The sequence below is a fragment of the Nanorana parkeri genome, unplaced genomic scaffold (assembly GCF_000935625.1).
Source record: "Nanorana parkeri isolate BGI_ZX_2015 unplaced genomic scaffold, ASM93562v1 scaffold54, whole genome shotgun sequence".
NCBI classification, from domain to species: Eukaryota; Metazoa; Chordata; class Amphibia; order Anura; family Dicroglossidae; genus Nanorana; species Nanorana parkeri.
In genome coordinates, this window is record NW_017306322.1 from 2,906,166 (window position 1) to 2,927,553 (window position 21,388).

The 21,388-nt window shown below is 41.7% G+C and overlaps 1 protein-coding gene across 1 annotated transcript in view; it reads right to left on the reverse strand.

Annotated features, from left to right (window-relative positions):
• Positions 1-867: 867 nt before the first annotated feature.
• AASDH (aminoadipate-semialdehyde dehydrogenase) overlaps positions 868-21,388 on the reverse strand; it is a 24,644-nt gene continuing 4,123 nt past the window's right edge. The window contains exons 3-14 of the mRNA XM_018575659.1: positions 20,429-20,715; positions 17,215-17,407; positions 15,044-15,285; positions 10,650-10,756; positions 9,846-10,018; positions 8,430-8,622; positions 7,172-7,290; positions 6,346-7,087; positions 4,912-5,075; positions 3,598-3,723; positions 3,218-3,349; positions 868-1,302 (exon numbers count right to left, since the gene is read on the reverse strand). Coding sequence (XP_018431161.1) covers positions 868-1,302; positions 3,218-3,349; positions 3,598-3,723; positions 4,912-5,075; positions 6,346-7,087; positions 7,172-7,290; positions 8,430-8,622; positions 9,846-10,018; positions 10,650-10,756; positions 15,044-15,285; positions 17,215-17,407; positions 20,429-20,715 — 2,913 coding nt within the window. The remainder of the gene's footprint in view (positions 1,303-3,217; positions 3,350-3,597; positions 3,724-4,911; positions 5,076-6,345; positions 7,088-7,171; positions 7,291-8,429; positions 8,623-9,845; positions 10,019-10,649; positions 10,757-15,043; positions 15,286-17,214; positions 17,408-20,428; positions 20,716-21,388) is intronic.

The window sequence follows — 21,388 nt, forward strand, 5'->3', positions numbered from 1 at the left end:
TAAAAAATTATAATAATAATACTTAAAAGCATAAGTGTATCATTAAAATGAAGACAGGCATCACAGCTAAAAATGAAAGAAAATGAATTTCTACACAGCCCATCCAGGCACTCCCAGCCCCTTATATAATCCTACAAATGCACTGCGGGGAGTACAGGTCTGGCTATAGAGAATAATAGCATCTGCCCATTGCATGTTCCAAGTTGAAAATAGGAGCTCGGCAGGGGCAGATTCAACAGTATAAAGGGATCAGTGAATGCTATATATGTGCAAGCTTGCTTTCACTTCTTAGGGGTTAAAGTAGTACTAAGGGATAGGTGTTTATTACCCTAATGCATTCTCTGCACTAAGATAAAAAATGCACAGCACCTTTCCATGTCACACTGTCCCCATATACTTACTTCTAGTCACTTGTCACCTCCGTCAGGTCAAGGACATTTTGCCTTTGCATGATCTTCCTTCTTGTGGGGGAGGGTACTGAGGGCAGAGGAGCGATAGGCTTCTTCTGCTGTCAGTCAAACTGTGACTGTGAGAGCTGTGGAGGAAGCAGATTTGTGGCTTGCCACACCATGTGTGTCTATGGATGCACAAAGCTGGTCGCAGGTTACAGCCATGAATGCGCACAGGCAGCCGGTTAGCTGAAGGACACACAGGCAGAGGGGAGAGTGGTTTGGGGACCATCGGTTCCTTCAGTGCCAGACAACTTGCATAGGACCCAGAAGTAGTTGGTGATAACCTCTTACCATCAGATGAAGTTAACATATGACCAAGTGTTCCTTCACACCCATTCTATATAGAAGACTCTTTGGGTGTTTTCACCTTATTCAGGCATCTTTAATGACCTAATCCATCTCATATATTGGCACCTTACGTAACACTGCTACCAGTCATGGCTAATGATTCTGTGTCTCCAATTTGTTTCATACTACTTATCAGATCAAAGCAATGCACATAGTTGTTCCTGCAGCCTACGACCAACTGGTTCAGGCACACCACCGGAGAAGAGAATATTTCCCCCTCTAGTATATACCGAGTGATCAGAAGTCCAGAGTGAGCATCCAGTATCCACAAGCTTCCATCTGTAGAAGCAGCTGCCAGCAGCTCTGTGTTCTCAGTGTGTGGGTTGGGAAACACAAATGGTGTTGCATATACTCGTGAGTTGGCTTTATATTTCCAGAGTAATTCTCCCTCAGTGCTGCAGCAATAGATGAAGCCATCATGTGAGCCAAACATGACATGCTTGGATACAGCAGAGACACACGGTGAAGAAAAAATAGGCCCCTCCGTGGAAAACTGCCACAGCTATGTAAAACAAAAATGCATTAGTTTGATATTATAAGAATCATCATCAGTGCAGTCAGTTTGGGGACAGATTGATAAAAGCTGAAACAATGGAATGTACTATTTGTAAAAGACACATTAAAAAAGCAAAGCATATATCCCGCCAGCGTTTATGGAATGCTCATCTTTCACTATACATATTGCACCCAATTGTTTATTATTGGTTGCAGTTTACATAGATAGATTTGCTGGGAGAACCCAATACTCCTGGAAAACATATAACAAAATAGGAGCAAGTGCTGCAATTAAGGTACTATGCTCTAAAGCTATCATTTGGCTAGAATATTCATAAGCTGAAGCAATAAATACAGCTGCCTATACTACACTAGACTAACTGCAAAGAATGTGGTTTGTCTGCATAATTCTGTTTATATATGCGTATATCAGACTGACATAATGAAGCATCCTGATACTCTCCAGTCAAATGGACAATGAAGCCCTGAAAGCAGACAGGGAGCACAGTCTAGCTCTGGGGTAGGTAACATCTGCACTCCAGTTGTTGTGGAACTACAAGTCCCATGAGGCATTGCAGGACTGAGAATTACATAAATGACTTCATGAGGCAGAGGCATGACAGTATTTGTTGTTTCAATACAGCTGGAGTGCCAATTTTGCCTACCTTTGGTCTATCAGCACCCAAGCATTGCTATAGTGCACCAGTCTGCTCCACACCTTCTTTCTAGTTATTGTGGACAATGGGGACCCTTTTGTTTATCTATTTGTAATGCAGGAAGCATTCTGAAACACAGCCCCTGCAGACTCCTGTCTCTCAGATGTATCATGATATATAGTGGTAAACCATGCAACTGCTTTGTGACAGTATAGCCTAGAAAAAGGGACCCCGTGTGTCCCTGAAACGTTGGCTTAATATGACCATTGTGACGTTGTTGCAGTGAATTGGATTCTAACCCTGTGTGCGCTGGTGAATTATCTTACAGTTATCAGAGCTGTATGGAGTGCAGGTGGTCCCATTATCACTAGATGTATCAGTCATCAGACACCAGATTCACACTTGCCTATGAATCTGATTGGCAACACATTTACACAGCACAGTCTGCAGGAAGCAGACCCACCTGTGATATGCGAGAAACTCTATATAATCTGCTGTAGTGGGTTTCAGAGAACTCTAATTAAGATAAACAGTGAGGACATTCTGACTTTAGTACTACTGTAGTGTTTACTGGGTATCATTAGCAGGGGGGTGAGAGGGGAGGTATATCCTGTAGTTCGTTCTTCCAGGGATAAAGGATTTAGTGTATTCTAGTATGCTGCTGAATAAGCTCGTCCTCCGAGCACTGACCCCGATATCGTGTTTTAGAGTGGCTACTTTCCCTTGTGGGGTCTATGGAGCCACCCTTGTGTGTGCTAGTAAGCTGTGTGCATCTCCACAAACACACAGGCAAGGCAGGGCAAGTCACTCTTTCCCCTCTCTTCCCTTCTCCAAGCTAGCAGATGGACAGCTGCTGGAAACTACTCACTCACCCTTGTGATGTTTTACTGGACAGGAAGTTCAGGGAAGCCGAGCTGAGACAGTTGCAGTCGGAAACATGACAATTATAAGTGCTTGGGAAAAAATGCAAAGAAATACTTTGCTGGTTAAAGAATAGTTTTTTGATCTGGATTCATTATTGAAAACAGTTTGAGAGTTTAATACTTATGAGTCATGAGAGAAGCATGGGGGCTGCCATTGCTGACCTTCTTCTGAAAATTCTAGTTACCTGGCTACACTTACTGAGTCACAGCCCTAGAACAAGCATGCTATAACTGTTAGGAAAGTGTGAGAACTATGCCAATTCTTGTGCTGGGTTAGCAAATCAGAAAAGGACTGAAGCAAAACTTGAAGCATTGTAGCAGAAGTCACTGCAGTATTTCTCACCTTTTCTCCACAGTGGCTGAGACAATATAAAATTGCATCCACACAGCCAATGAACACATGCTTGTCGCTGCAATGCAGTGAAGAAAACACAGGTTTGCCAATGTCAGTCTTCCACAGATGCTTTCCTGTGCTCTATAGGGAAAAGAAACATAATTCATATACTGTATGGAGCAAAGTGAAATAATACTGGTTCAGTACAGTACAGCTTTACAAATTCATAAAGACAAATAACATGGTCAAACCTACATTTACAGCTCTGTTTAATACAGACAGCAAATGTAATTATAATGCATTAGTAGAATACTAATGTTACATACACTATTACAGCAACCATTATTTTCAGCTGTGACAGACATAATCATAGCAACTATTGTACTTACTGGATCAACAGCCAGCACCAGACCTCCCAAGGTGGCAACATACAAATGATGGGGGTCCGTGTTTATACAAGGAGAAGAAAACACAGCAGAAACCAGACGGGGAGACTTCCAGACACACTGCTTTCCCTGAAAGAAGACCACATAACTGTACTTCAGATAGGAGTATATGCTGCACAATCAGTTCATTCAGCAAGTCAGGGAAAGAGTATGGATGAAATGCAACAGATGGAAACTAAAGACTTTCAGCTTATGGAAGTCAGATAAATGAAAGGTGAATTCCGATTAGTTGTATGGATTGAAGTCTAGAGGCTGCCACTGCATTGACCTTTGTTATGAATATGGCCAGTTTTCTGTCTGTCAAGCTAATCAGAAACTACGAAGCAGATTTGGAGCTCGTTTTGACATTTCTGATCTGCATGCTTCATCCAGAGAGCCAGGCATCTTCCCTTGCATTTTTCAGGAGGTTGTTACCAAAGGCATTGCCCGGATTTCTATCAGTACAACCTGTGAGACGCCCCCCCCCTCCCCAAACCAACTTATATTTACCTTGCTAGCACCACCCACCACGTCTTCCTCGGTAGCCATCCACATTACCTGCCACACTTGGTTATGGAAGATGTGAACTCCTCCTTTTTGGCAGCGCTAATTTATAGCAGCCAATCGCTAGGTCTTGAGAACTGTCACACGAGGGAGTGGCATCACCAACACAAGTTATTTCCATAGTGACTGCAGAGAATTGATGGATCAATTGATGGATCTGGGCAGTAATCCAACTTTAAACAACTTCTGTACGTTATCTCTGTGTAGGAATTTCCTGTAAGTCTCTTTATCTCCTTGTGCGGGGTGACTAGTCTTGTATCTGTCCCCCTGTAGTTTTTTGCAGGCAGCCTTTAGTGGTAGGACCTGCTGGGTCCCTCCCACAGCTCCGCTCTCTGCACAGGCTACATGCAACACAGTGATGATGTCATTACCACTTTTCATATGGCAAAACCTGGTTTAGCAAAATTATTTGGTGCACAAAGTGGATTGACATCCATTGTAGATATTGAGGCTATATATTTATCTCAAGATGTTCAGTCTGGAATTCAGTTTTAAACTAATTATCAGTATGCTAGGGAAGTGGCAATAAGAAGGGTGCTTTTAGGAGGCCTGTACTAATTCATAAAGACAAGAATCCGCTAATTCATCAAAGCAGCAAACCAGTTTATGTATTATTTTCTAACTCCCTTCTGAGGCTTTTAGAACTTTGAAGGATGCCTGCAGAAAAAGGCATAATTCACAATAAGCAGTCAACAGATAAACAAGAGTACATACTTCAATGTCTAGAGCATATAAATGCTGGTCATGTGACCCAACGTATACCAGACCACTTTTGGGATCAATGGCAGGAGAACTCTTCACAGCATCCCCAGTGCTGAAAACCCAGAGTGTTGCCCCATTACTTCTCCTCAGTACATAAATACCTCCATCATAACAACCTGCATGAATAAATACAGTTTTGTATTAGCATTCTTTTCTTTCACATCATCCTTAAAACATCAAACATTTACATATCGTGTCACTTTCTCTTTTGGATGTTCACTCATCTGCAATGTGAAGGATGTGCTAGCTGAGCTCTGTGCTGAGCTCGGTTCAATCTGCAGTGAACAAAATTCAAAGGAAATGTAGCATATGTGAAGGCAGAGCACCCATGTACACAAACCATTACAAAAAGTCTTAATTCATCTTTCAGTTTCTAGCAGGCAACGTACTATGTTCATAGAATGGGCTGGCTGACTGGCTTTTATTTCTCGTTATCTCTGTGTAGGGATCTTCAGACACCAAGTACTGTACTCGGTACAAGTACAGATACTTTTCCAGCTCCAAGACTAGAATAGAGAAAAACTCAAACGTTACGAAGCAGCTGTCATTTGTAAGGAGCATTGGCTACGGGGATTTGTGCATCCCTGCAATGTATGATTTTTGTGTTATATATATATATATATATGTGTGTGTATACACACACACACCAAGTACCGGTACTTGTCCAAGTACTAACAGATGCCAATTACTGATACATTTTTGTTTAGTGTCATGTGACAACTAAAACAAACGAATAATTTCAGGACAGTGGTGGAACGCCTGAGCCAGGTCCCAGCTGCAACATTGGTAGTTCTCGTGAAAATGCCAAGTATTGGCACTGGTATCTGAACATCCCTATCTCTTTGTCAACCCAATTGTTATAGATGTTAGTAGCAATTAAAGCACCTACAACAATCATTGTTGCCAGTTCACACCAAGTGCCTATAAAGAGTAACCCCCACTCAGGTTGTGTGTACATGGCTCTGACTACAAACAAAGCATAAAGGGCATGTTTTTAGCCAGGTAAATACGAAACATTGCATATTACAATTTTGCAGTCTATCCATCCAGCAGGTGGAGCTCTAGTCCTATTGTACACATTTTTTGCCTATTTCAGCTCTTATTTCTGTTGAAGGGCCCATGTTGTTTTATGATGTCCAATGAATCAGCACAACAATGGGTCAGTACTAAGTTTCAAGCAAAGGGTGCATCACAGCAAGCATCTTTGCTGTGCCATCTCTTTACATAACCAATAGTGCTTTGGTAATCTTCTGCCATGTTTATATGTGAAGCATATTATAACAATAACAGATGCAAAACAATAGTTTAAAGCATGTAAATAACTAAAAGAAAAATTGATTACAAATTCCCCTTAAAATCCAGAACTTAATGCAAAGTTATAATTACCAACAATAATATAGTTTCCACATGCAGATAGTGCAGCAGAGGATTCAATACGTTCTCCCAATATTCTTTCCCATACGACTGTCCCAGTGTGCAGATCTAGAGCTTGCATTCGGTGTGAATGGGACCCAACATATACAGTCGCTGTTGAGTCTTCACTGGATAACAAGACGATGAGAGGAGATGCATCAACACATTTACTTGTATCAGATGACCATCTTTTCCTCAGAGACAATGTCAGGGTACTAGATGGGGAGACCTTTGGCAGTTTAATGCCTGGACTGGAGAACTCGGAGAAAGCTAGGTCTTGAATGGATCCAGGGATTACCTGGCACTGCAGTCCAGTTGATTCAGTGTATGAACATATGTGTTTAAAGCACTGGCTACCTCTGCTCAGAGATAGGAGAGGACTCGAGCCTGCTGGTGACCTGCTGAGAAAAACTGCTTTTCGTTTACTGTGGTACTTGGTGCTCATGTCCACAACAACATGATTGCTCTCTACCTCTGTTGGATGTACTTTGGTTTTATCCTCATCTTTTTCTGGACACACAGATCTAATGACATGTCTGCAAACAGCCACAATAGTATTACTGAGTATCACTTCTAGAAGTCCTGGCACAGGTTTACCAAGCAGAGCTTCCACATCTTCATGAAATCTAATTGCCTTTAAAGAGTCTCCACCACTGAGCAGAAACACAGAGTCCTCGGCAACATCTGGAACATCTTCAGGAAGTCCCAGACTGGCCTAATAAGAACAAGAGACGGCGGTATTTACAAAAGAACAAAACACCTCATTGGAAAAATGGAAACCATACAAATTGAATCCTACCTTCCACAAGGTCTGCAAGCTCTTCCAGAAATCATGTCTTGTTTGGGAATTGGGTTTACTCTTTTTTTCCCTCAAGTGATCATCATACAATAGACTTAAACTTGAATAGTCCAATTTACCTTAGGAAAATGTAGACAGGGTAAAAGTTGGTTTTCTTCATCGTAAAGGGGGCCAAAAAGTTACAAATAGGATATTAGTAGCTCACAACCCAGTATTCATATACACAGTCTAAACCCCTTCAGGACCTCAGATCATTCATGCATAGATGCCCAAGCCAAATTAGCAGCATCAGCATGGGTCAGTTAACAATGAATCTATGACTAATTGCATTATTAATAATTTTTTATGGTACACCGTTTACTTAAAAAAAACAAAAACCTGCTCTGTATTCTACCATATTGTTCGATTGTACAACATATATTATTTTAAAAATACAACTGGATCTTACACCATTAAAGCCCATCTCTGGGGGTGGGGGGGGAAACTCCCCTTGCAGTGGGGCTTCCCCCACACTGCAAGCATTGTCTGCTCACTTATGTCTAGGGTTGCCAGTTAAAAGACTTTTACTTATCCCATTTTCGATCCCCCGACTGTCCACACCCACTTGATCTCCTCTACGCAACGCTTTGTGGATCATCTCTTGCAGTCCCCATGTAAAATGCAGGGCTAAAGGCCCTGAACTGCATGAGATGACATCAGCAGGCCTCTGACCACCAGAGCGTGGGTAAGATGTACAGGTGCCAGCCTTGAAGCCTGCAGGTGTGGGGATCAGGTAAGTAAAAGTCCTTTTCACAGGTACACTAGAAATAAAATGAGCAGGGAGGAGTCTTTTTTTCTGCAGATAAGCTTTAAATAGATGACAATGCAGATGAATATTGCAGCTTGAAGTTGACAAAATTCATCTGCAGGTTTCATGCTGCTTGGTTCCCAATCTTTAGTGGGGACCCTAGCTGTCAAGGACAGCCGGGATTGGGAGCCAGCAGCCACACAGTCTCATAGGGGTAGTTGATTATTCATTCATATCCATAATACAGAGCCATCGACTCACTAAGCTGTAGGAAAACCACAGAGCTGTGTGAGGTGCAGAGAGTCTCAAAGTTACTTCAAGACTGTGGATACCACAGGAGCTTAGTCTGTCCATAGAGCAGGGTCACCTTAGGGAAATTCGTTATTCCTTTCTGGAGAAACAATAGGGCTTTTTTGGATGAGCTAATTATATGCTTGAAGAGACCAGCTGACATCACTGTAAATTAGTTACCATGTCTTGTAAAAGGTAGTGTGTCTATCACAATGAGGTCATCCGGTACTGCATAGCTAAGAAGATTGGACTCCACTGCTCCCCATAGTACTTTCTTGTCTACAGACCCTCTTTGTACAACAAAGAGTACAAGCTGTTTAGCTTTAGACCACATGACTGCACATGCCTCCACTGCTTCAAGTTCTTCTACTACCTGAAAAAGAAAATATGCAAATCTGTTGCAACTTGTTTGCCATAGACAATGATGCCTATTTTCAATTTGTTCAGATTTTTCTCAATATGCCAAAAGTCTAATCATACGGAAGATAACGTCTTCCCCAACCTCAGCTATCAGACATTATAGGAATGCTTACAGATAAAACTAACCCTAAACTGACCAGAGATCACCAGAAAAAGTGAACAGTCTCCAACCTCTTCAAGCCTATTTGTGGGTCAATTGAAGCAGAACCAGTAACATAACAGTATTCATTACGATAATGAATTGGATGTCTTTGTACTCATTCACAGATCTCTGCAATGCCCACAAAGCTCTGACTTTAGCTACATAAAACTTAAATATACACTGAGTGGCCACATTTTTATGACCACCTGATGTTTGTAGGTAAATTAGCTATAATTTCGCGCTGAAGTTGCTAGAGTGCCAGACCATTATAAATAGGGAAGCAGGTTGTTTACCACGACAGTAGAAGTGATTTTGTTCTGAAGATATGGATAAACAACGCGATTTAACAGCCTTTGAACGTGGGATGATTGTGGCGCTCGGAGCCATGGAGCGAGTATCAGCAAAACAGCAGAATTCGTTAAATGTTCAAGAGCAGCTGTTGTTAAAGTGTTTAAAGACTGGACTGTCAGCCGAAAATCTGGGTCTGAACGTGCGAATTGTGGCCGTCAGCGACTAGTCAATGTTAGGGCAGAATGGAGAGCGGCAAGACTGGTACAAGACAACAGAAGGGCAACAGTGCAGTGTCAGATTCCTCGCATCACCTTTCAACATCTCGTGGAGTCACCAGGCGGCCCAACGAAGTCACTTCGTGGAGTCATCTCGTGGCCCAACGAAGTACTGATGGGGTGGTCATAATAATCTGGCCACTCAGTTTATGTAAGGAGAGATGAAAGCCCAACAGTTACCACTGGCTGTCATACTTTAATAGGTCCAGTATAGAAGAGAATAACCACCGTCAGCCAACAGATATTTCATGAAGGTAAATGGGTCTTACTACATATAAGCAACAAAAAAAAATCCATAAATGGTCTGGTGATGAAGCATGCACCTATTTTGTTTGTAGAGTGAAAGGTTAGATGGTATACATTTACTTGGTACAGATCAAAAGCCTAACCTAAACCTAGTACCTGGATTTGTAATGGGGATATATAAAAGACAATACGTTTTTCACTACCATTTGGCACCCCCCATACCTGCTGTATATATTCAGCACTGAGCCTCTTGCCATGGCGCTTGAACTGGTTGTCTCTGCGTCCCACGTAGTACATGTTCCCACCTTGTAACCTCACCCAGTCCCCAGTACTTCTCATGGTCCCACATGGCAGAATAAATTCATCATCTAAAAAGCAGACCCTGTGTCTCCCTCCTGGAGGGCCAAGGAACAATATAAAGAATTATCAGCCAACATTTCTATAACAGTCACAAATGGAAAATATGACACACACCTCTGCTACAAACACTGCAGTTAGCCTGTCCACAACCTAAATTGGCAGTTAAAGTAGAACTGTAGGCTGCAACATGGAGAGAGGCAAAAATGTGTAAGGCTGGTATAAAGCCCAACCCTCAAAATGAACCCCTATACTTCTCCCCAACACGTTAATATATAACTCTTATCCCAATCCTGAAACGTAACATTTGACCATCAGACTAAACCTAACACTAAACTAAACCTAACCTAACCTAATGAAGCCTTAAAATGTAATTCCACAGCCTAAAATGTAATCCCCATATACCAAATTCTAACCAGCTTAGAGGGCTCATGCACACCAGGCTCTGTTCTCCTTCACTTCACTCATTTACAATGTGATGCATTGTATTATTGAAGGCAGCTAGATAATAACTGTTACAGTGCCAGAGTTTTATAGAATTGAGTAGATCTAGCACAATAATATATATTAACCCAGCAGCAGCTATACTCTGTACCATTAAATGCTCGGTCTATGAAACAGCTACATTGGGCAAGAAGACACTTCACAGAAAATATGAGAGAAAAGTACCTAGGAAAACTTGACCTTCCCCTTCTTCAATACGGTTGTTATCTTCATTTCGGACTTCTACTATTGTTCCACACAGTGGCCTGCCCAAAGGTACGGGTGGATCACTTCTAGGAAACAAAAAAAAAATGTAAATAATAAAGAGAGGGAGGAAAAAAAGGTGGGGATGGAGAAACATAAAATCAGCTACTGGTATTTCATGGTCATTTTAACTCCTATACATGTGCAATCTCAGTGCAAGCAGGACTGAAAGGTTGTGACAAGGAAATTACTGACCACCGCATTTTTCTAGCGTTTATTCTACCTAACTGTTCTACATATTTAGAGGTGACATATACATTTATATTTCAGCAAGTTGTTGTTTTTTTTTAGAAATGACAAAGGCAACAATTACAACACTAAATTCTGTCACACGGCAAAGTAATGCTAAACAGGAGAAGACAGACAGATTTTGCAACAGATTTACTCCAAGGTTACAGCCCGAGTCATAAATCCCCCCATCATCAGCTTTAGAGTTCTTTCACACGTGCGTTGAGAATTTAATAAGAGAGCAACGCTGATTAACGCACCTTTAGTGTTAACAAGGCATTCGGCAGGCATCTTCAAGGCTTTAGGCAAGCGTCACAAAGGCTCGTAAAATGCCCTGCAAGTAGGGGAGTGTAAAAGGGGAAGTGATGTAATAAAGGGAAGTGGCCAGCCTTGAGGTGTGGTAACATTTGCAGGCATATTGTTGGTTTTCTGTACTGTGTATTGCTGCACAAGTGCTGTATAATCTGCCACTGGTATGACTGGCACTGCTCTGGATTACACTGATAGCAGCTGGCACTACAGGGTGGCATAGGTCAAGCTGTCACAGGTTGCAGGTACCTGGCTAGACGCTGTCCTCTTGCTGGGAAAATGCTGGCTGTGTGCAGACAGGAAGTGGCATCTGCACCTGCTCTGTCCACTCACTCTACGAGTCCTCAGTGGTTTCTGGGATTGCTAAACCTCCGATGCAACGCTTCTTAAACGACTGAAAAATGCTACAGAAGCATTGACCGATCGTTTAAGAGCATTAATAGGTGGCAGAGAGGCTTTAAAACCGCTTCTGTAATGCCCGATTTTAACACACGTGTGAAAGAGGCCTTAAAAGTAGCCTGTGACAGAATAAACCGTGACCCTGACCAATTCTTAACTGTGCGACTGTTTTATCTTCTCAAATTCAGTAATTAACTTTGCAAACTGCCACACTTGGCTCCCTGGGAATATAGACACACGGGTCTGTAAACCTGTTGCAGAGATCTTAAGCCCCGTTCACATTGAGCGATTTATCGCGCGGTAATTCCCGTGATATCGCGGCAAATTACCGCGCTCCCATGCATTTCAATGGGGCAAAGGGTCCTGCTGTCGCGGGTCGTGTGTCGCTACAGCAGGACCCTTTTTGGAGCGGATTTAGCCGCGATTCAAGCTTGCTCAATGCGTTATCGCGCGATTTGCATATCGCGCAGTGGGAACGGGGCCTTACTGAGCGGCAGGCAGTCTGATTTGTGACAAATTGTAAACAACTAAATACAACAGTAATAATCTCCTAAAACCTGCCAACTGCCTCCCCACAGAAGGAGCACTATATTCCCCACAGTCGGACTCAGGTAACGTGACTGCACATATTTAGCACAAGTCATTTGTAGCAATTAAATATTATGGTTTACTTCTGGTTCTTTTTTTTATTTTAGCATCTGTACAAAAGTTCCTAGCAGCATACTCTTATATGATCTGTTACTTGGATGGTGGCCTAATTCTAACCTAAATGAATTAGTAAACCATTAATTAAAATATTACCTATCTGTAGAAGCACAGAGAACAGCAAGGATCGTTGACGAATCAGCCACAAAGAGTAGTAGCTACCTATGGTAGTATTTGTAACTATTTTACACAATATATTGTATTTACGACACAATTGTTTACTTGTTTACTACCTGTATTAAGAGGCTTTCTCTTAATACAGAAAGCCTCAATCCCTTTCATAGAATGACCCCAATGGGATGGACTAAGCAGCCTTCTGCAGTTAGAGACTTGCGTTTACATTTACTGTTGCCAGCATTCAGTTCCATTATCCGTCACAGCGAACACCTAACAAGGGACCATAGTAATTGGCTACGAGCAACACCGCGGAAGTACGCAAAAAGCAAGTTTAAAGAACTAAAGTAACCACCATTCGTATTTCAACTGTCCCACTGCAAATTCAGCAACTTTCTCTGTGTGAAGATATTTAACCAAGTATATTTATCAAACAAATAAAAGGCAAATTTAGCCACATGCCTATCGCAAATCCGACAACATTTCGCCTTTCAAAGTATTTATGCATTTTGCAAAGGTTTGTCTTTTAGGACCAACCAACTCACTGCCCAGGAGATTGCCAATCACTTTGACGAGGCTGCCACTGTCCAGGCATCTGCCACTTTGAATACACCTTGTCTACCACCACATTCAATACCCTCTTCATTTGATCCTGCTACAGCAAAGTTGCTACTGTTTTATCCAACACCCACCCAACTACCTGCCCCCTGGACCCCCATCCCCTCACAACTACTCCGGTCACCCTTTAGCTATATTCAACAATCTATTACCCACATCTTCAACCTCTCCCTTTCTACTGGCATCGTCCCTACCCCTCTAAAATTAGCATTATTGAACCCCATTTTAAAAAAAGCCCTCAATGTGGCCCACTAGTCTGAACAATTTGAGACCCATCTCTTTGCTCCCATTAAACGCCAAACTTCGTGAACGCCTGGTCTACAACCGCCTGACCTGCCACCTTCCTGTAACAACCTCCTTTCAATCTGGCTATCGTCTGAAAGACTCTACAAAAACTGCCCTTCGAAAACCTATTAACGATCTACTAACCGTTAAAACCAAAGGCCATTACACTATACTCTTAGACCTTTCTGCTGTTTTTGATACAGTTGACCACCCACTCCATCCCTTGGCCTCCAAGACTCTGTTCTCTCATGGTTCACCTCCTACCTATCCCTGCACACCTTCAGTGTCACCTATAAACTTTACTTCCTCTATCCGTGGGGGTCCCACAAGGCGCGGCCCTTAGGCCCCTTCTATTCTCCACCGACACCTTCTCTCTGGGTCAGCTGATAACCACCAATACTATATCTATGCTAACGACAACCAAATATATCCCTCTACTCCTCAGGTCACCCCTTCTATCTCCTCAAGCATCACTAATCTACTCACTGACATATCAACATGGATGTCACACCACTTCCTCAAACCAAATCTGTCCAAAACTGAGCTTATAATATTTCCTCCTCTCCAGGTCCCCTGAAGAGGAGGAAATGCTAAGAACATATACTAAATTTAATAAAAACAAGAAGAAAAAAAAGAATGTGTACTGAACTGCGCATGTGCAGCTCAGTGTACATTTTAAATAAGTTGCAAGCAAGCAGGTTAGAAGCTTCTTTTGCAGAAATGACAGTCTTCTGCAATGAAAAGCCTTCCTGCTTGCAAACTTTTTTTCTTTTACTTAAAGTGACATTAAACCCTCAGATTTTTTAACATAAAACAATACTGTAATGTGTGTCTTACTGTAATCCATGGTTGTTTCCCTTCTCTTTGCTGCTCTTCCTTTTAAATCCTCATGTCTTCTCATGCTGGGCAGAACTTCTGTTTTGCAGCAGACTGCCTTGTCTCTGGAATGGATACATGGTGTCTGTGTGAAGGTTCACAACCTGAGCCAGCACTACAGGAAGAGGCAGTCAGCTGCAAAGGGAAGTTCTCCCCAAGCATGAGAAGAGATACAGATTTAATGTCACTTTAAGGTAAAGTTCTTCTTCCAGTCATGTTAGCAATGTGTTAGAAATATAGGATTCCTGTGCAACATAATTTTAAATTGATAGCGGTCTCAAATACATGCATTATGAAAGTTCCAGAAATGTCAGATAATATACAATAGTGTTCTTTTTGACCGCATCTCTCCATATGAAGCTGATCAGACTATAACAAGACCAAACAACTATGTGATATTGTATTTGACAGACTGTGAAACTCTCATGCTTACACTCTCAGGCAGCATACTAGTTCTGGGGCAGTGAAGTTAAACATTTAATTTCAGTGTCCCGGAACCAGTATGCAGCCTGTGAGCCAGTGAATGGTTGCTTCCATTTGAGGTTTTAAAACTATTTACTTTTAGCTCTGTGACAAATTCTCTTTATTGATGTCCTTTAGGTTGAATGGCTGTTACAATTAATAAATCAACCAATTGCCGTTTCAAAGGTTACATGTATTTACTTCAGAAACTAAGGCTAAATAGAGTGTGGTGTGTTTCTCAAACTGATTATGCTGCTCCTAATTAATTAATATTATATAACAATATTATTATTAATATAATAAAAACACATTTCACATACCCTGCATGAGAACCAACAAGAGATTCTGGAATCTCATAGAAAGTGGCCCAGCTGGACACTTCTGTTATGCCATAAAGATTGAAGAGACGCGTCCTATTGCCAGGCTCCATCCAACGTCTTAGCACACTGACAGGTGGGAACTGCTCCCCTCCAAGAGCTAACACTCTAAGGGATGTTTCTCTGGACAGCACTGAGGACTGAATGGAGCCACAACTTAAACTTCTCAATAGTGTTGGTGTTACCTGAAAAAAAAAAAAAAACACAAAAAAGCCAACTATAAACCTAAAGTGACACTAGACTCAAGAGTTAAAGTGATATTAAAGCTTCTTTTTTTCACATATTTACAACTAGGAGGCCCACCTTTGCATAAAACGTCTGTTCTTCTGCTTTAAAATGTTTTCAGTTCCTTGTTTTCTAGTGGGTCCCCGCATCGCTCTGCCACCCGTCCCCTGCATGGGTGCCTCCATCAGCTAAGCGGCTGCTGTGGAGGCACCCATGCGTGCGCGTTCCTTGCCATGTCTGCTGTAGCTGTGTGCGTCCATCTATACACACACACATAGCCCTTCTCTCCGCCCAACAGTTTGATTGATGGCAAAAGGAGCCTATGGCGGGACCGGCAGCGCTGACAGCAGTGACACAGGTAAGTGTGGGAGGGAGGAGGGAGAGAAAAAAAGTTACTGGGCGGTTTTTACCCTAATGCAGAGAAGGCATTAAGGTAAATATAACTCCCAGACTTTAATACTACTTTAAATCTTAAAAATGCATTCAAGTAACCTATTTAAAAAAATTACACAATCTTATATCACTCAAAAAAAGCTGTAGATCCTCAAATAATCCCTAAATTGGTGCGGACACTGTCCTTCCTTCACCATTTTTTGGAGGAAAAGAAAAAAAATATTTCAATAGCAGTCTGCAGAGAGTATAAGATTTACGATACTCACATGGAAGCAGATGCGGGAAATCCCATAAGGGAAATCAGGCAAATGTGAACAGGCTTACGGGGAATACTTGTGTCCCCACGCAGGTGGTCGTTCTCGAATTAAGTCAGGACTATGGCTCAAACTATCCTGGAGCCTGATATTTTCTGGACAGTGAAGCAAAAAACCCAAAAAAGTGGATGTAGCAGAAGCACGCAGACGTGATAGATGAAAAAGAAATCTTTCGTTTATAGTCAACAATTTTTATTGTATAAAAGGTACACCAATAAAACACCTTCAACCCATCTTGTCAATCTAATGTAGCACTTCTCCAGGGTGTGAGAAGACACTAAGTGGCAGAGAGTTGGCTCCTCCCAACATATGTCAACCACGTCAGGAAATGTCACCTCGTCAGGAAATGCTACTTAAAATGCTACATCCGCTTTATTGGGGCTTTCCACTTCACTCTCCCTAATATACCATTTGTAATCGGTCAATAATCCTTCACATTATACAAATTTGTTATAAGCATGTAATAAACTTGCTGTATATCTGTTCAACAATCATTTCTAAGCAGTACCGTTTATCTAGATACAGTGCTATGTGTGGCTGCATACATTGTTTTAGGGTGAAGCAAATCTTCTAGGGATGTACCGATTACCGATATTTACCTTTCACTACTTGCCGATACCGAGTACCGATACCAATACTTCAGCTAGCCTGGAGCCGACTTCCAGGCCAATCAGCATCGAACCCGGCCGAACAACATGGAGCCGGCTTCCCAGCCAATCAGGAAGCGGGTCAGGAAGCCGACTCCATGTTCTTTCGAGGCACTGCTTGTCAGAGGAAATCTCCCTCTGACCGGAAGTTCCGGTATTGGGGGTAAGTATCAGAGCATTTGGGGCGAGTACGGGTACTCACCCAAATACTTGGTCAAACAAAACTGCACCTGCCCAGCATTCCAAATTCTTAAAGTCCACTATTTTAGTGGGCAGTGTAACAATCCACAGGGTTTCATCCTCTGGGAAGCAAATTAAGGTAGTTTGGTTGAGTAATTTACAAGTATAGCAGTCTGCATATGTTCAGGCTCTACAAAGCTGCGTTGATGATTGTACTGGGCAGCTACAGTTTGGTGAAATTCTCTAAAAGTGTCCTCAGTGAATGAAAAATACATTTTGAATAGCTAGGGTCACTGTCAAAGAGATAACTGGCCTCTTTGCTATTCATCTACTTTTAGGAAGCTATATACCATACCTGGAGCACAGTCACTCTATGTTGTTGGAACAATACATGAACCAGCTTTCTGGGCATCATTTTAAGATGTTCTGGTACAATTAGTAGACAAGCTCCAGAGGACAAAGCAAGAAACATTTCAATAACAGATGGGTCAAAGGTCAGAGGTGAGGCAAGGAACACAAGGTCATTTGGCGACATACCGAAGATGGATCTAGAAAACAGAACCGTTATAACAAGAATAGTTAACATTGTGTACAATATTACTTTTTGGTACAGAAGATTTTTTTTAAAAACAAGATTGTTAAGAGTGGGACTTCAGGCAAGTATAAAACACCCTTTAGGTTAATGATTTAAATGTGAACACATGCAAAGTAAATCATATGGTAACAAAGTAAACAGTTTGCTTATACAATAATCATATTCATTTTTTTTAAATAGAACCATTTAGAACCTTTTTTTTGTAGTTTTATTTTAAGGTCATGTTGACGCAAAGCCTCTTTTATCGTCCTTCTTCCTGAAAATGGGAAAATGCTATGTTTTGTTGCACACAGCAGGGAGGTACATTCCCCACTGTGTACACTACGTTTCATAAGTTGGCTCCTTTTGGTGACCTCTGCTCCTACAGGCTGATTCTGCAGCTGTCCATCAAACAAAAAAGGCTGGGTGAGGGCACGGCCACTAATGTGACCACAAGAGATGCAGCAATGCCATGTGTTGGCATAATCTCAAAAGAAGAAGCCAGGATCTGCAAATTGACCATGCCAACACGGATCTGCTTCCCTGCTTGACGTGGTCTAGAGAAGGGGAACTGGAGAATCACCAGGGGTTTGGGGGAAAATTAAGAAGTTATAAATTACAGGTACTATTTACCTTCAAATCACAGATACATATAGGTAATAGCATTTTTAGGGAGATATACACGTTTATTAAAAAAACAAAAAAATGTTAATAAAAGATCTGACTGTGAAGAGAATAGTAAATACTTACCTTATTCTGCTACCCATGCCACCATACGCCGAACAAGAGCTTATCTTCTGAAGACTCTCCAGAAACTGAACCATCCGAGTGTCATTCTTGTCCCACATGGACAGGACACATCAGTGATGTAGTGGGGATGGGATGACTCGCTGCAAACAGCAGAGGGCCAGCAGATTGACACTCCCAGAAATATTGGTTTCCATAGGGTCTTTAGGCAGTGAGTTCTCTTCATTACAGAGGTGTTTGGCAGCTCGAAAAGGAGGATACCCAAGTATTTACTATCTTCTTTACAGGAAGAACTTTTATTCATGATTTCATTTTATTGTCGCTTTAAATCTAGTTTTAAAGCATATGCACACCTAATAACTAAAACCCAACTTAAGTTTTAACATGGTAATGTAATTTCAAAAGTCAATCTAAATATTTTTTAAGCGACACTAAACTCAGGAGTTACATTTTAAAAATGCCTGCTTTTGCATCACTCGGCTGTAGATCCTCAAATCATCTCTGAATTAGTGCTGACACTGTCCTTCCTTCTGGAGGGTGGCGACTTTTGTTCCCCATGGTCCGTGTGTGTACTGTAAAGTAGGCACCACTCCAAGCTCGCTCCTGTGATGGACTACAATCTCATGTTTACTTTACTAATTTGTAGTGGGATTGTAGTCCATCACAGGAGTGAGCTTGGAGCGGTGACTGCTTTACAGCATACACAGAGACCATGGGGAACAAAAGTAGCCACCCTCCAGAAGGAAGGACAGTGTCAGCACCAATTCAGAGATGATTTGAGGATCTACAACTGAGTGATACACAAATAAGATACATTTTTGGAACTTGAATACATATTGAGAGCCGGTGCACACCTATGCACCCCACCGCGTGGCAATCGTGCACAAGTACCTTTTTTCTGCAATACATGACGTGCGGCTGTTTTTCCGCCCGTGTGTTCAGCAGCACGGGCGGAATTGCGGCGGAAAACCGTGCGATCCGCCCGCAGCGACTGGGTTGCCATTGGAAAATAAAGGTCACCCACAGCGCAATCGGTGCACACCTATACAACTCCTGACCGCATGGCAATCCGCACGGAATCGTGTACTATTGCCATGCGGTGATGTGTCGCATAGGTGTGCACTGGCCCTGAAGGTTTAACTCCTGAGTTTAGTGTCCCTTTACATCTGCAGCTTTCAATAAAAAATAATATCTAGGGGTTCCTGACATGTCTTGGTGTCACTGGTCTGGCTAAGACTTGACAGGAATGTGTAAATCACAAAACATGACAAATAGTTTGCAGTGATTATAATCTGCATATATGTATTTCATCTGTATATTTTTTTGCGCTTACCAGGAGCCCTGCTCTAGGTCTTTCAAACCTAAGAAAATAGGTTTGATAATAGAGGCACAGTATGAGGCATTGAACTGCTTCTGTATTGATAGCAACACAGATAATAAGGCAAGGAATTAAAAGTTTTCCTTCGGTTGCTATGAAGCCAGCCCACATACTAGGATTTCAAGTGTGCTAAATATTCACTCAGTAACATGGTCACGACTCTAAGGTTCGTGAACATCAAATAATGCACACAATACAATGAAAATGCTGCTTTGTGACATGCTGCCCGTGTGACAGACACAGATTAACCTTACATGCAATCATATTTTAAATGCTAAAAGTTGAAAAAGTATTTTAAAAACACAATTTAATTCAATATGAAAATATAAGCTCAAGCATTTTTACATACAACTAGTTTAACCCCTTCGTGACTGACGACGTACAGTGTACGTCGCCAGCATCGGGGCTGTTTAAACGAGTACATAAATCTGTCTTGCCATTAGCAAGCATGACCTCAACAATGTGCTAATGTTCCTTCTTTTCCCAATCATAGGCTGAGGAAGAAGAGGTTGAAAGGTGACTAAGGAAAGAAACTTTTTTCATGCAGTCACCATTAGATGAGCAAGTGCCATGTTGGGAGGGGAAGGGTGTTAAACTGTGTAAGCGGAGTCCACTACATTTGCAGCTATAAAGTGGGGCATAACATTGAAATCTTGAGATTACAAATTTTGCCTGGAGTTCCACTTCCAAGTTCCAAGAAAACTACAGGTAAAATGCCTTAAAAAATGTTACATGCAATCTAAAAGAAGAACAGTCCACATTAATAGTTGCTGATCACACAGATGTCTACATGATATAAAGTCTTACAAAGACAACAGATGTAAGTAACAGACTGAATAAAATATAGTTAATATCCTAAATATAACTTACCCAATATGGCGAATGTTTGGTACAATGCAGCAGTGAGGTACACTGACTATTTTGGGTTTGCCTGTGGTCCCTGATGTGTGCAAAATATATGCCAGGCAACATCTGTTTCTGTCCAAGTACTCATCACACAGTGGTCTCATAGTGGGGCCGGAAGTCTGATCATTTTTCATTTTTGCATCTTTATCGTTTACTTTCTCAGTTCGGAGAGCCTCGAAAACTGTGATGTCAAGATGCTGAACCCTGGAGGAGTCCCTTTCAATCCAGCTTGGGAAGAGTTGCCTGAAGAACTACAGTAACACATACCAAAACAAGGAAGAGCATCATACAGCAAGCAATATAAATGATTACAACTGAAATCTAGGTTATACACATTTTTTAAATACAAACACCATGTATATTCTAACTTAAATTATGGTCTCGTCTGTGTATTTAATGCAGAGCTATGTAGTAATCCAGCATAAAACAACTCCTGCACTTTGCCTCTGTGCAGAATTTTCCTATAATAAAGACCAGTTCCTGCTGCTCTCTCTCCTTATGCAGGATATTGGTGGGGGATTTTTTTAGTCCAATAGCACCAAGGATGGGGTATTATTCCTCCTCTCACAGAGAGCAAGAGCTAGGTCATTGTTTATTCCCACTGACACTGCGGCATGTTCTACTGTCAACAGTCTGCCCTCGACAAAGTCTGAAGGACAACGAATCAGCACTTTGTTTAAAAAGTTGAAAGAGCCCTGCCTAAATGGTCAATGCAAGAGCGTCACTGAGTTCTACAGGAGAAAAGCACATTGCAAATTAAATTGTTAAAGTAGATCTAAAGCCTAACAGGATGACATTTAATTTTCTGAAGCGCTGTACATCGAAAACAACTGCCATTTATTTTTCTTTAAGAAAATATCTATTTTCACACCTTCTTGCATATCAGATTGGCTGATCTGCCGCAGCCTCTTTGCAACCACTGCA